At 35.4% G+C, this 13435-nt stretch overlaps 3 protein-coding genes and 1 pseudogene across 3 annotated transcripts; 2 read left to right on the plus strand and 2 right to left on the minus strand.

Moving 5' to 3' along the window:
* Nucleotides 1-405: 405 nt before the first annotated feature.
* Nucleotides 406-3557, plus strand: LOC140967230 (uncharacterized). The gene is made up of 6 exons (XM_073427636.1): nucleotides 406-772; nucleotides 1104-1243; nucleotides 1728-1914; nucleotides 2114-2174; nucleotides 2492-2693; nucleotides 2864-3557. The coding sequence occupies exons 2-6, from the start codon at nucleotides 1178-1180 to the stop codon at nucleotides 2933-2935; spliced, it is 588 nt and encodes a 195-aa protein (XP_073283737.1). The 5' UTR covers nucleotides 406-772; nucleotides 1104-1177; the 3' UTR covers nucleotides 2936-3557.
* A 2769-nt stretch (nucleotides 3558-6326) lies between these two features.
* LOC140967282 (uncharacterized) lies at nucleotides 6327-8845 on the plus strand. The gene is made up of 2 exons (XM_073427713.1): nucleotides 6327-6935; nucleotides 8156-8845. Exons 1-2 carry the CDS (start codon nucleotides 6500-6502, stop codon nucleotides 8698-8700), a joined length of 981 nt encoding a protein of 326 aa, XP_073283814.1. The 5' UTR covers nucleotides 6327-6499; the 3' UTR covers nucleotides 8701-8845.
* A 139-nt stretch (nucleotides 8846-8984) lies between these two features.
* On the minus strand, nucleotides 8985-11643 carry LOC140967281 (DELLA protein RGL2-like; annotated as a pseudogene).
* A 676-nt stretch (nucleotides 11644-12319) lies between these two features.
* LOC140967311 (ATP-dependent Clp protease proteolytic subunit 5, chloroplastic) lies at nucleotides 12320-13317 on the minus strand. The gene is made up of 3 exons (XM_073427768.1): nucleotides 13012-13317; nucleotides 12821-12909; nucleotides 12320-12719 (listed from the first exon to the last, which is right to left on the minus strand). The coding sequence occupies exons 1-3, from the start codon at nucleotides 13043-13045 to the stop codon at nucleotides 12513-12515; spliced, it is 330 nt and encodes a 109-aa protein (XP_073283869.1). The 5' UTR covers nucleotides 13046-13317; the 3' UTR covers nucleotides 12320-12512.
* Nucleotides 13318-13435: the final 118 nt, after the last annotated feature.

Here is a 13435-nt window from a genome sequence, read left to right on the forward strand (position 1 = left end):
ATAGATCTCTCATTAGATTTAAAATGAGAAAATACTTTATAGTCAGTTTGAAACATGTTATTAAACTTCATTTGAACACCAAAACAATCTTTTTCCTAACTATTTTCGCTTTATAAATTTCTTGTTTTCACAAATTTCTTATTATGTTAAGCACATTATCAACTAAAAATACTAAATGTACGAATACTGATATAAAAGAAAATAAAAAAATTGCTATACTCATAATACATATAGCTTTAAAAATTACATTGTTAAATAAAACCGACACAAATATAAACACATGGTTAGTTACTCTGAAAAAAATATAAAGAATCATGTATTAAACTACAAATCTGGGTAAGCCACCTCAAGAATTGAGGTGCCCATACCTAGTAATACAGAAGCATAATATCCCCCACCCCATCACCGAAACATTACCCGCAGGAAAAGAGATTCCAAAAGGATAATAGAGCTGCGCCTGTTGTTTCCCGCAACGCAATCATCCGCTCTGCCTTGTTCATTGGAATAACATCGACATGCGCCTTTACACAGTCTACCACCATTTCTCCAGACCATTTATGCTCTCCCCTCCCCCACTCCGCATTCTCTCTCTCTCTCTCTCTCTCTCTCAAGCATCCCATTCTTCCACCTTTCTCATTGATCCGAGCTCGTTCGTCAGCTTCAGCTAGCATCAGAGCTAGAGCTTTGAGATCCCATAATCTCGTCCCCGTTAACGCCGCAGAGAATGGTCGTTCTTCAAACGGTGCCGCTTCCGCAGCCACTGATTTTGAAGGTTTCGGATTCCTTTTATCATTTTGAGTTTGTCCTTGTTTCTGCTGAAGAAGTGATTGAGAATTTGCTTGTTTTAGCTTATACTGCTTAGCTGAGATTAACTATAGCCACCGATCTTGTTTGTTTGATCAGAGGCCTTTTGCCCTTTCTTCCTGTTTTATATGATTTATGGGTATTTTTCTCCGCTGGTCGGTAAGGAAATTTGCTAATGATTGTTGATGTTTGATTCTTCTGCAATCGAATTTGTGCATCCTTCTTTGATGAATTTTCTCTTAAAAACTCGTGAATTCTCAGAGATGAAATTTATATTGATTTTCTAAAAGATGATGTAGGCATATCTTTCTTGAATATCCTTCTTTGGAAGAATACACTTCCGGTTTTGGAAACTTGCATTGTTAGTGGATTAATGACTAATGGTTGCGTTCGAAGCTCGCAACATGTGTGTCGATCAAAGGTCATTCCACACAATAACGTGAGTAATATCTTAATATATTGCTTAGCACCTGATTCTGCTTTCCTACATTCTTTGGGAACAGTGGATTTATCTCTGTTTTGTTTCTGAACTGTTGGCACTACGTCCATCTGTAAAATATTGCCCCCTGATTTCAGAAAATATGTCCTTTGTCTCTGTGCAGCACATTTATTTGTTGCCAATTTAGGAAATATAATTGCGAGCATGAATCATCAGAAAAAATCTACTGTTTTTTTTAGCTTGCAGATTAGTAGGCTTTTTTTGGAGTGGTGCGCATGCTTCACTTAAATTATGTATTGAACTTTTTCTGAACTTTTTGTATGATCTCTTTCTCAAAATTAGTTATATTTATATATGGATATGATGTCAAATGTGGTACTAAGTATTGAAGCTTAGCTACTCTCGACGATATGCATCACCATAACCCATTTGCTGTTTGTGAGAGTTGGACTATCTCTAATTTCTCCATTTTCCCTTCTAGCAGATTCATCATTGGTCAATGGATATTACCCTCCTCCACCAGAGATTAGAGATATTGTTGATGCTCCACCCCTTCCTATGCTATCATTCTCACCTCTCAGGGACAAAATACTATCCCTTAGAATTGGCAAGACCTGAGTTGAAGCTAGCTGGTGCAGGATTGATGGAAAATCTAATTCACGGAGTCGAATGTGAGTAATGTTTGTTTCCCTATTGTTTCTCCTCTTGTCTTTTACTATTAAGGGGAAGTTGCATTCAACTTTCTTGATACTACTCTATTCCAAGTCAATCTGTATTATGTCAGTTCTTTTTCATGGATATCATTTTATCAATTTCATATTTGTGGTAATGGGATTGTAATGCACGAACCGATTTTTTTATTTTTGTCAGCTATGTCAAGCAACTTGTTTCGAGTGCAGAGGCTGCAGTGGAGGAAGTTATTCGGCGCAGTGTATGTTTCTGTACTTGTATACGATTATTAATGTAACACGTTCGATAGGAAAATGAATGTTTCCATAGGTTTTTTTCTAGGTGGCTCACCCTGACAAAATCGCTGTTGGGGGTCACTTCTATGGGGCTTTCATGACTTCAAATCTCCTTGCTCACCCGATCTTTTCTGTTGTGGAATTGCTCGTTCTGGAGCATATAACAGAACTCTTACACCATTTGGGTTTCAGGTGGTGGGTCCAATTAGGTTAATTAGGCTCATTTTGGCATTGTCTTCATCATTTGTTATGTTGCTTTAAGCTCCTCACTTTCCTTTTGCAGAATGAGGATAGGACGCTGTGGGATGCCATTTCTACCTATGTTAATATTGAGTCCATTCACATCGGCTAATAAAATTAAAAAGCCTATTCTGTTTATCCACGGAGAGGAAGACAACAATCCAGGAACCTTGGCAATGCAGGTAGAATCATGTGTATTTGCTGCGTGTCATACATTTAAGATCTTCATCTTCAATTGGAAAAATGTTTCTGTCTAGTTCTCTCTTATTTCTCACACATACCTGAACAAAAGTTTAATGCATTAGTTTTGAGCATTATGCTCTTAATATCTGTCCCTCCAACTCCGTCCTCATTATATATTGTATCTGTCTAAAAATACTGTCACAAGTAATAAATTGTCGTTCAAATAATGCAGTCAGATCGGTCCTTTAACGCTTTGAAAGGCCATGGTGCGCTTTGTCGCCTGGTTATCTATCCTTCCCATTGAGAGCCATGGTTATGCAGCACGAGAGAGTGTGATGCATGTCCTTTGGGAAATGGACAGATGGCTGCAAAAATATTGTGTGGCTAATTCATCAGAAGCAAGTGAAGACCAAAAGTCATCTGAAGAAAATGCTAGCAGCACCACAGATACAAGAGAGAGAGCTGTCAGCGCAGCTGGAAGAATTCCATAGCGCGGGCGCTAGCTCAGATCCTCACATCGGAAGATCACACACAGAACCCAGATCTTAAACATGGTAAGAACTTGATTCACACATCTTTTAAATCATGAACGAAAATAGTTCACCCTGCTTCAGTTCATTAATCCAAATGTCATCATACTTTGTTCTCATTGTTTTTGTCACCCTCAATACCTTCAACAGAGCACCGAAATCCACGTGGTTCAGTTTGTGATTTCTTTTTGAGCCCTTCCATCCGCTGTTTAAACTTTAAACTGACCATAAAAATATTCGTGGAAAAAAAGAAAAGAAAACATAACCCTTCTCTGAAGTTTGCAGAATTATTTCTTTTATTTATATAGTTTTTTTTTTTTTTTAAGTCTTGAGTGTTTTTTTTAAGGAGTCGAGTGTTATTATCTTAAATGAATAAGGAGTGCTAAAAGTTATCAAAAAATAGGTAGACTTTCGGTTTCAAACACGACTTTCAGTTACAGTGTGTTTGAAATCATGAAATTTAAAAGGATTTGATGAGATTTGAAATTAAAAATACCATTTTAATGTTTGGAAATATGGAATTCAGGTTTGAACATGATATTGAATTCTGGATCCATTCTTGATTTGCAAAAATATCAAAATCAAAATTGACAATTTAGGTATAAATTAAATTGGAATCGTCCAAAATAGATGTCACGAGCCATTTAATTTGTCTTAGTGGCATAAGCATCCAGAGGACGATATACACCATACCCCAAAAATTAAGAAAAAAAATTCCAAATATATATATATATATATATATATATATGTAAATACACATAATCCTATGTTCTCGTATTGCTTGTGCGTGGCAGATCATAACATTCTCGAAGTGTACGAGTGTATCAATAACGAAATCAACACACGTCCCTTGCGTATTAATTAATTGAGAAAACTATTTGATAGAAAATTTGTATTCAATTGCATCTTTTGGACGTGTGGACTTCACTTTATCATATAATATTTAATATTTTATAAAAAGTCTTTGTTGTCATCGACTATCATATTTTTTACAATTATCAATGGTGACACTTCATTGAATGTGTAGTAGACATACGATCTCACATATTTTTATCTATGAGATGAGTCAACTCTGCTCATATTTATAATATTAAATAATATTTTTGTTTTATAAAATTGACTCGTAAGATTGTCTCACTTTGTGTTGTGATACATTTGTTGTGCTACACTATGTTCGTTATTTGTGTTTTATTTGTTTCTTGCATCTCAATAACATCAGTCAATTGGTCAATCTCTTCATTTTTTTATTAGTAAATTATAAATTTAATTGATCATCAAAATGGACTTTTTCTATGTTACTTTCGTAATATTTCACCTTCTCCCTTTGATTCCCAAGATACTACGACATGGTTTGAATTTGATCTAGAGAATGAGAAAATAAAATATTTATACCTAATAATAGTAAATTGAAAAGTATAGATTTTGGAAGGATGTATAAATCAAATTATTGTAGAATGAGTGATATATGCTTCTAAAAACAAAGGAATAGGTAATATATGTATCTGAAAATACGTAATTTAATTTTAGCAAAAAGGGAATTTAATTCTGATCGATCAAATATTGCGGTATATTGTCAAAATAGTGCCTTAATTTTTTTTGGCCATTGGTAAATCATACTATTGACTTGGACTTATTCTATCAATGTCATTCTTGATTTGTTATATAATCGGTCTCTTGTGGTAGCATATATTATAATTGACGTGAGAAATTTGGGGAGTTACGTATATTGCAAGGAAAATCATGGTTTTATATTTAAAGTTATACTCAAATTTATATTTTGGGTGATATATTACAAAAATATATTTGAATTCAATTCGATATTTTTAATTTTTTTTTCTGTTTATGATTACCTTTGAAAAAAAATTTAAAGTTATACTCAAATTTATATTTCGCGTGATAAATTATAAAAGTATATTTGAATTCAATTAGATATTTTTAAATTTTTTTCTATTTATGATACCTTTGAAAAAAAATTTTAAATCTATACTCGAATTTATATTTTGCGTGATAAATTATAAAAGTATATTTGAATTCAATTAGATATTGTTAAATTTTTTTCTATTTATGATACCTTTGAAAAAAAAATTTAAAGTTATACTCAAATTTATATTTGGCAAAAACTTGTGTGAGACGTTTCATTGATCGTATTTTGTGATACAGATCTCTTATTTGGGTCATCCATGAAAAAATATTACTTTTTATGTTAAGAGTATTACTTTTTATTGTGAATATATGTAGAGTTGACCCATCTCACAGATAAAAATTTGTGAGACCGTCTCACAAAATACCTATTTTTTATATTTTGCGTGATAAATTATAAAAGTATATTTGAATTCAATTAGATATTTTTAATTTTTTTCTATTTATGATTAACTTTGAAAAAAAAATATTATTATGAAGTCAATTTAAATGTATATCTAATATAAACTCATTGTAATTGATGTGATGATTCGTGAACAAGGACCAGTCAAGGTTGAAATAGCACATTTTTATTATTAAAAATTATCAAAACTAACAATTCAACTTTTGCTTCAATTACGATGCAAATTTCAAGAAAATCATGTTTTGAAAATTGATGAATCATTGGCAAAAACTTATGTAGTTTTCCACTAGTTTAATGATTATTTCATAATAATTTCGATATAATTTTACTTAATCAACTACACAAGAGATAAGATAGAATTGTTGAGACAAGCAAACAAACATTCAACCTAAAAGAAACACAATAATTGAAGAAATGGACTCCGTACTTATTTCTTTTTTCGTGCCAAAATTATTTTGGCTGACTCAATGAATTTTGGTCACTTTTAGTTCCTACATTAATTCTATATTAAAATTTTAGAAAATTATGGTTTTAATAAACAACAGGACCAAAATGGTTTAAAAAGTTGGTGATCAAACTTGTCTAAAATTTATTTATTTATTAACAAGAATGACTTTTCTGAATAGATAGCAAATAATTTTAATCTGATTGATAGAATAGAAAAAGCAATTATTAATCTTTAAAAAAAAACAATTTTGAAAGACATATATTTTTATCCGATTCAACTTATAAAAAAATCAATTCAATTTTTTTTAAAAAATATTATTTTTAAACAAATTTATGTTGGATGATTTATAGAGAAACTTCAACTTGATTCTTTTTATATATTTCATTTAAAAAAGCCCCCATTTTTGGAATCTTTGGGCATACTTTGTCTCCATCGTCCTTCCACACTGCCGATGTTCTCTTCTTCGACTGCATTATTATTTTACAACTCTTCTATTAATAGTTAGCTTAGCCCACTCTCCATTCCGTCACCTAATCTCTTCGTCTTGTAGTTTTTTGCAGTTTGTACATGGCTTCCTTCTTGTGTTCCACCAGATTCTTCATCCTCCTCTTCCTCCTCTCCGCGCTTCCCATAGCCTACATCATACGTTCCGAGACCTCGGAGCCCGCCACCCACGTGTACCACTACCACAGCGGTGGATGGCTCCGGGAGTGCGCCAAGTGGGACCAGCTCAACCACCGATTCATCGTCTCCTTCTTCGAGGGCGGTCTCGGGGTGGTCCCGGTGGACCAAGACCATGCTCCGGGGTCTGTTCTTCGGGAGGAGGTTGTGGTCGAGAACACTGACCTGGGGAAGAATTCGTCTCTCGGGCTCGTCGTGGATCGACCCAGGAATCGCGTGGTGGTGGCCATCGCCGACGTGTTCGGAAACCGATACAGTGCGCTGGCGGCGTATGATCTGACCACGTGGCGGCGGATTTTTCTCACCCAACTCAGCCGACCAGGTGATGATCCTCGTAATCTGCTGATGACTTATAAATGATTAGCCAAGTTCAGTAATTCAAGCTCTGACGAGAATTTTTTAACTCTAACACCAAACTGCAGCTAATTAATCTCGTTTTATCTACTCTCTTTCTTATTAAATTTCATAGGTGTGACTTGTGAATATTTTTAGATAAACATAATGTACACAGACTCCTCGTGGTATCTTTAACTTCTGGAAACTAATATCGAGTGAATAGACTGAAGTTTAATATTGTAAAAAAACGAGAAATTCTTGCCGGAAGTTCGCCGGAACTCCGGTGTAGACTGCCGGAGGTCTGTTGTGGTGGGTGGCGGCTGTCGGTAGGCGTTTGATGGTTGTTGACGGTATAAAGTAAACCATTAACTATATTAATTTATATAGCCCACGATCATTCACGAGAAGTCACTTAATTCATCATACCTTACTGCCAAATGTGTGTCTGTTCCCGAAAAGTTTGACAACTCGTCCATTTGTTTCAGTAGACCTACTATCATTTCCAATTTTTTCTAATCACCCTTCGTTATGTTTCTGCCTCGAATTTCAAAGGAACAGCTTTTTAGATTCGAATTTCTGAAAATAAAATCTTAAATTCGATCTTTCAAGATTGTAGATGTTTATATCCGAGAATGAAAATAAATAGAGGGATTTTCTTTATCTAAATAACCCAAGAAAGCTCTAAATGTTTGTCGGAACTAGTTGAAATTTGTGGTCCTATTGTCATGTTATAATGATGGTTGTATCATGGATCTTAAATAACCCAAGAAAGCTCTAAATAAACGTTTTTTTGCTCCAAAATAAATACCAATATTTTACCAACAAAAAATTTAGCCATGGATTCTTGGATCTTTTTCTTTGTTTGATAAGTTCCTTGGAGTTCGGCAAGCTCTGATTTCTCTAGAATGAGCTTTATTTAACAAACAAGAGATTGTATCTTGAATTGGGATCGATGGTCCCATAATAAGCTCATCGAAACTATCATAATGTCCTGGAGTCCATGAATTGAACATGTAATGTTAAATATATATGTGCAGGTTCTATCTATGTGGTATATCACATCAGTATCATCGTATAATCGAGATAGTTTAGTTGACAAAACAGATAAAGTAGCGTGCATCATACTTCATTATCTCAAGGGTGTGACTTTCCACAATCATCAGTACCATTCTGTAGGTTCTTCTAATTCGATCTGAAACCATGCAGAAGGTGAAAAAACTTTCGCGGATGATGTAGCTGTTGATCCTGAGGGAAATGCATATGTAACCGATACATCAGGAAGCAAGATTTGGAAGGTTGGAGTGAATGGAGAATTCCTGTACACCATTGAGAGCTCCCTTTTTGCTCAAAAGGAGTGGTACAAGAAATTGTTTGGACTCAATGGAATTGTCTACCATCCGAACGGATATTTATTAGTCATTCACACTTTCTCCGGTAAACTATTCAAGATTGAAATAGGAAAAGAAGATCAGGTTAAGCTGGTCAATATAATTGGAGGTTCCCTAAAATTTGGAGATGGATTGGAGCTCGTATCTTCCACGAAGCTGGTGGTTGCAGGAAACCCTTCAAAACTTCTCGAAAGTTCTGATGATTGGGAGACGGCTGGTGTAGTGGGCAAGTTCAGTGGTGCAACTCATCGTTTGGTTACAGCTGCAACAGTGAAGGATGACAAGGTATATTTAAGCCACATAGTTGGTTTGGGGTATCCTAAGCGGAAACATGTGTTGGTTGAGGCTGTTTTTTCTTCATGAAATGGGGCATGGATTTCTGTTGTTTTTTCTAATTTGACATTTTTATTTTAAGTTGAGCACTTCATATCATTTATCTGTACTAGAATGGGCCCTAAACAGTTGTTGCTTGAATATGTAATCTATGACAAGTTTCAATTTTTTTGTCCCTTTATGCTGTCTTTCTCTTGGATATCAAGTAAGCACAGTAGTAGAATAATACAGTTCTTTCTTTCTCTTGGATATCAAGTAAGCACAGTAGTAGAATAATACAGTTCTTTCAACTGCTCTTATTAAATACACGAACATGTCGTAAAATGAAAAATACATGCCAACACCATAGTTCACAGGTCACAAAACATTTGGATGGGCTTCCTTCAATTCGAAGGGCATCCACCCTCTTGATCGAATGCAGCATGAATGAATTCCATGCGACATGCAAATCCATTGTTGTCAATGACTTATTGAACCAGCATCTGACACAATCCAGAGGCTCTTAGCTTAGTTATCTACATCTGATGGGTGATATTGTGATCGAAGATCCCAACATTTTGTTTCTTTCTGCATTTTTACCACTAAATTCACCTTTCTTGAGAAGTCGAGGAGATGAAAGGATTCTCATCTACTACAACTGAGCCAAGGTTAATTAATGAACTAAACATCAAAACTTTTTTAACTAAAATTCTGCTCTTTTCCCCCTATTCGAACTTCCAAACTGTAAGAGAATGCAACGGTGTGCCCTTCCATCCAACAAAAAGGCCCTTTCCAGTATATTCGAGAGTGCATGAGCTTCCATGTAAAAACTGCTTCAAAACTAAACTAGCTTGATACCTTGATGACTCGCACAGCTCGATTTCCTCCATCCCAAACCTCAATAAAAATGCCCTCCAAACGTATTTTGACATTCCTAGTGAACCTTTCTTGGCCCTCTGTTGAAATTATATTGATGATCCCTTCACCAAAATAAGTTATTTCTAGTATATTTCTGAATTCATTGTTTTTCTCCGTGCAATCTTCCAAACAATCGAAAAAAACACTGTAAAAGAAGAGTGCTTCAATGAAACGATCCACAAATGAAGAGGAGTTGTGATTGGCCTCCACTTCAGCGACCACCATTGTAGCTGGCCTGAGTCTTGTTACTGCTCTCATTAGATTCTCTATACAATCGGGCGTTGATATCATTGTTCTTAACATCATAAACGAGTAAATAACCAAAGTTTCATCAGCTTCTACATCCAACAGATCTTCCTTAAAATCCTTCATGTCTTTTAGATTAAAAACCTTGAAAATAAAAAGGCAGGTTCAAAGATTGAGCAAAACTCAGCAGTCTGTTGCCAGTGTCCTTCGCTTTCTGTACATCAGTTGTTACCACCACAGTTATTTTGAGATGTTGGATTGAGCAATCTGCGAGCCCTTGCATCAAGGCTGTCCATTGGATTCCACTCCTTAATTGGAGATCAATCAAATGGATTTTGCGAGATGTCTTTAGTCTCAATAATGGCTTGTATAGCTGCTAATTGCATAACTTTAGCAAAGGGCAGCTCTTGGTCCGCTGCCAAGACTGTGTAGTTCGTACCCAAGGTGAGACATATCTCTCGTTTCTCAGGTTGATTTCTCATCTTCTCACCAGTGATCCACCCTGCTTCTCTGTATATCCTCTGTTGAAGAACTTCAGCGAAGTAAAAGGCTACACGCTGGACTGGTGTACCTGAATCAGATGCCACCCACGTCCCACAGGCATCGAGAAATCCATTTACTTGCAATATCAAAGCGTTGATTTCCCACATTTTCTGCTGCAGACAGGAGAAGATGCACAAGCTTCACATCTCTTGCTTCATCCATGGAAAGCCCTGAGAGGGAAGAACCAACATAAGGGTGGATAAACATGGAAATCCCGTCAGTCCTATTGGTGGAAAATTGGATGAACTTCTCTCCAGCAACTCTCAAGATTTCTTCTGTTGATAATTTCTTTCCACCAACTGGAGTCTCCTCTATCACATTCTTCAAGTTCTCTTCTCTCGACATCTTGAATCCCTTACCACAACTATTCAATAGATCCCATGATGCAAGAGAGATTGAACCAGGTTTTTCTTTAACAGGTTTTCTGAGTTCTGATATTGATGACTGCAGATTTTCTTTGAATTCCTCGAGATCAGGCATGGAATCATCGTTCTGAATTCAAGTATCCGAATCAGGTTTCTGTTCATAATTTCCAAACAACTCGGCCTTTTTCTCCGTGGCATTTTCTTGGCCAAACACTGAACAAAATAAATCCATGAATTCACCATCAGCTACGTTGAACCATTGATGTTCTTCGCTCACAGGAATCGTTTTATCTTTTGCATATCCAACCAGAGGATCACAATTATCTGAAAAAATATCGTCATCGCAGTGAAATGAGAAGGTACCTTCTCCCACCATACTCACAGACTTTATAAGCTCTGCACACTATAGCTATCGTTCTCTATTCGGATAATAAACAATGATCATTACCAGGTTACTTCAAATAATACAAGGTCGAATCAGTTTTCAAGACCCTCTGAGCTTAACAGAGAAAAAAAATACTTGCAAAAAAAAAAAAGCTTATGGGAACTGAAGAATTTCAAGCTTCGTTTTTCAACAGAAATATTATCTATAGGAAGGCGATGGAAAAGAAGTGTGTGAGAAATGTGACACTCTTACAGGAAATGTGCTATAATCTGACATCCTTCGAGTTGTATAAGCTCTTGAAAGTTCAACCAGAGTAGGCCAAAGATAAATAGAGATTAATTGATTAACCAATCAAATAATTAATTAATGATTGTGTGTTATAGGGAATAAAAGAATAGACAAAAAGAAGGTAACGAGAAAAATGCCAACACTGCCGACAGACAAGAATGGGAGTGGCGACAAGAATCACGCATAGAAAGCACATAGGAACTTTCTCAAAATTTTTATGAATTCATTTCCAACATCGTGCCCTTGCCCGAGGTCAAGTTTTGTGAACTGACTCTATGCTTTGATGGATGGATTTAACACAAATGAAATTATTGATTTGAAGAAAACAACATATTTGGAGTTCATCGAAAATAAAATTCATCCAAAAAATCAAATGGATTTAAAGCAAACACAAAAACCATAGTAATTAGTGGACCAATTTACAACTTGTTAAATGAACATGGCTCCTCTGATGTATCCGTCTACAGCCTGCGACTTCACGTTCACCGGTTTGACCACGTCTCTTCGGCCCTTTCACGGTTAACATTATCAAATAAAAACATATTAAATAACAGTGTCGCACTAAATTGTTGAAGAGACAAAGTCATAAACTCGTTAGCATCGCTTGTATATCAACAATAAAAAATCATCGCCGTAAAAATTTGAAATTTCACCACCACAATCTCTGCCATCAAATGTTACACAAGATCTGGTAATCTTTCTAATGGGACAACAAATGCGCAGTCGGAACCAGGTGGCATTTACTTATCACCTACACAGTTATGTTTGTCTATTCTACATATGTATAGATCTCCTGAAACTCGTAAGCTAATATTGTTTAAAAGATCAGCTGGAGATTTAAAAATTCTAGATTGATAAAAAAAAATAGATAGATGTGAATGACTCTAGGAAATTCCTAGGTATATCACATACAGAAGAAAATAGATTGAGTCCACCTGATATCATCTTTGATTTAATCAACTACAAACTATAAGATCATAGTATAGAATTTCATGATTCACAAAAAGTACACCGAGTTTTGGCAAGGATTCTAATTCTCAAGTTCCAGATATAATCAATACAACCTTTTCTTTAGCTAATTTAACTATAACTGAATCACACAGTGAAGATTTTGAGAACTAGTTTCCTTCGGCAGCAGCTGCAAGGGGCTGGAAGGCTTTAAGAGGATTCGAGATAACACCATCTATAAGCCCATATTCTTTGGCCTCTTTAGCACTCATGAAAAAGTCACGATCAGTGTCTTGGTTGATCTTTTCAAGGCTTTGACCAGTGTGGTAGGCCAAGTAACCATTCAAATTCGCTTTGTGATGTAGCATTTCATTAGCCTGAACACAAGGATACGGTCCACAAAAACATTGAGAAGAACCGTTTTCTTTTTACTAGAAGAGAGAAATTGCCACCTGATAAATTATAAACATGAAATTACCTGAATATCTATGTCAGTCTGCCCACCCTGTGCGCCACCTAAAGGCTGATGGATCATTATCCTTGAGTTAGGAAGGCTGTATCTTTTTCCTTCAGTGAGACCATCAAGAAGAAAATACAGTTAATACAATTTGAGAGACCAAGATACAATGGTCGAAACTTTAAACTGAATAAAATGAGTCGATCATATACCTTTAGTACCACCACTTAACAGGAAAGCTCCCATACTGCACAAGGATAAGGAGAGTCAATTTAATTCCCTATATTATGTCACGAAGTGAGAATTTTTTTTTTACAAAAAAGGACCAGACCAAGGAGTTGAAAGCTATGGATTAAGCATCATCAAGATATAGTATAGGGCAGTATCCAATACACTGAAAATTGAAACTAAAGAAATTTTTTTGGCCAAATTGTCTTCCATTGTATCTTGTTTAAAATAGCGAGTGCTGAAGAGCGAACAGGGTAACACGTAATCTAATAGAAATTCAGCTGCCAAAAGCCCTAAAATCGAATAACATAAAATGAACTTGCAGCATCTTCATAAGGTTTATACATCCATTGAGTTATGGAAATAGACCGTCCGCTAAAAAGAAATATATATATATGTATATGTATA

This window comes from Primulina huaijiensis, unplaced genomic scaffold (assembly GCF_012295235.1).
Source record: "Primulina huaijiensis isolate GDHJ02 unplaced genomic scaffold, ASM1229523v2 scaffold24871, whole genome shotgun sequence".
NCBI lineage: Eukaryota > Viridiplantae > Streptophyta > Magnoliopsida > Lamiales > Gesneriaceae > Primulina > Primulina huaijiensis.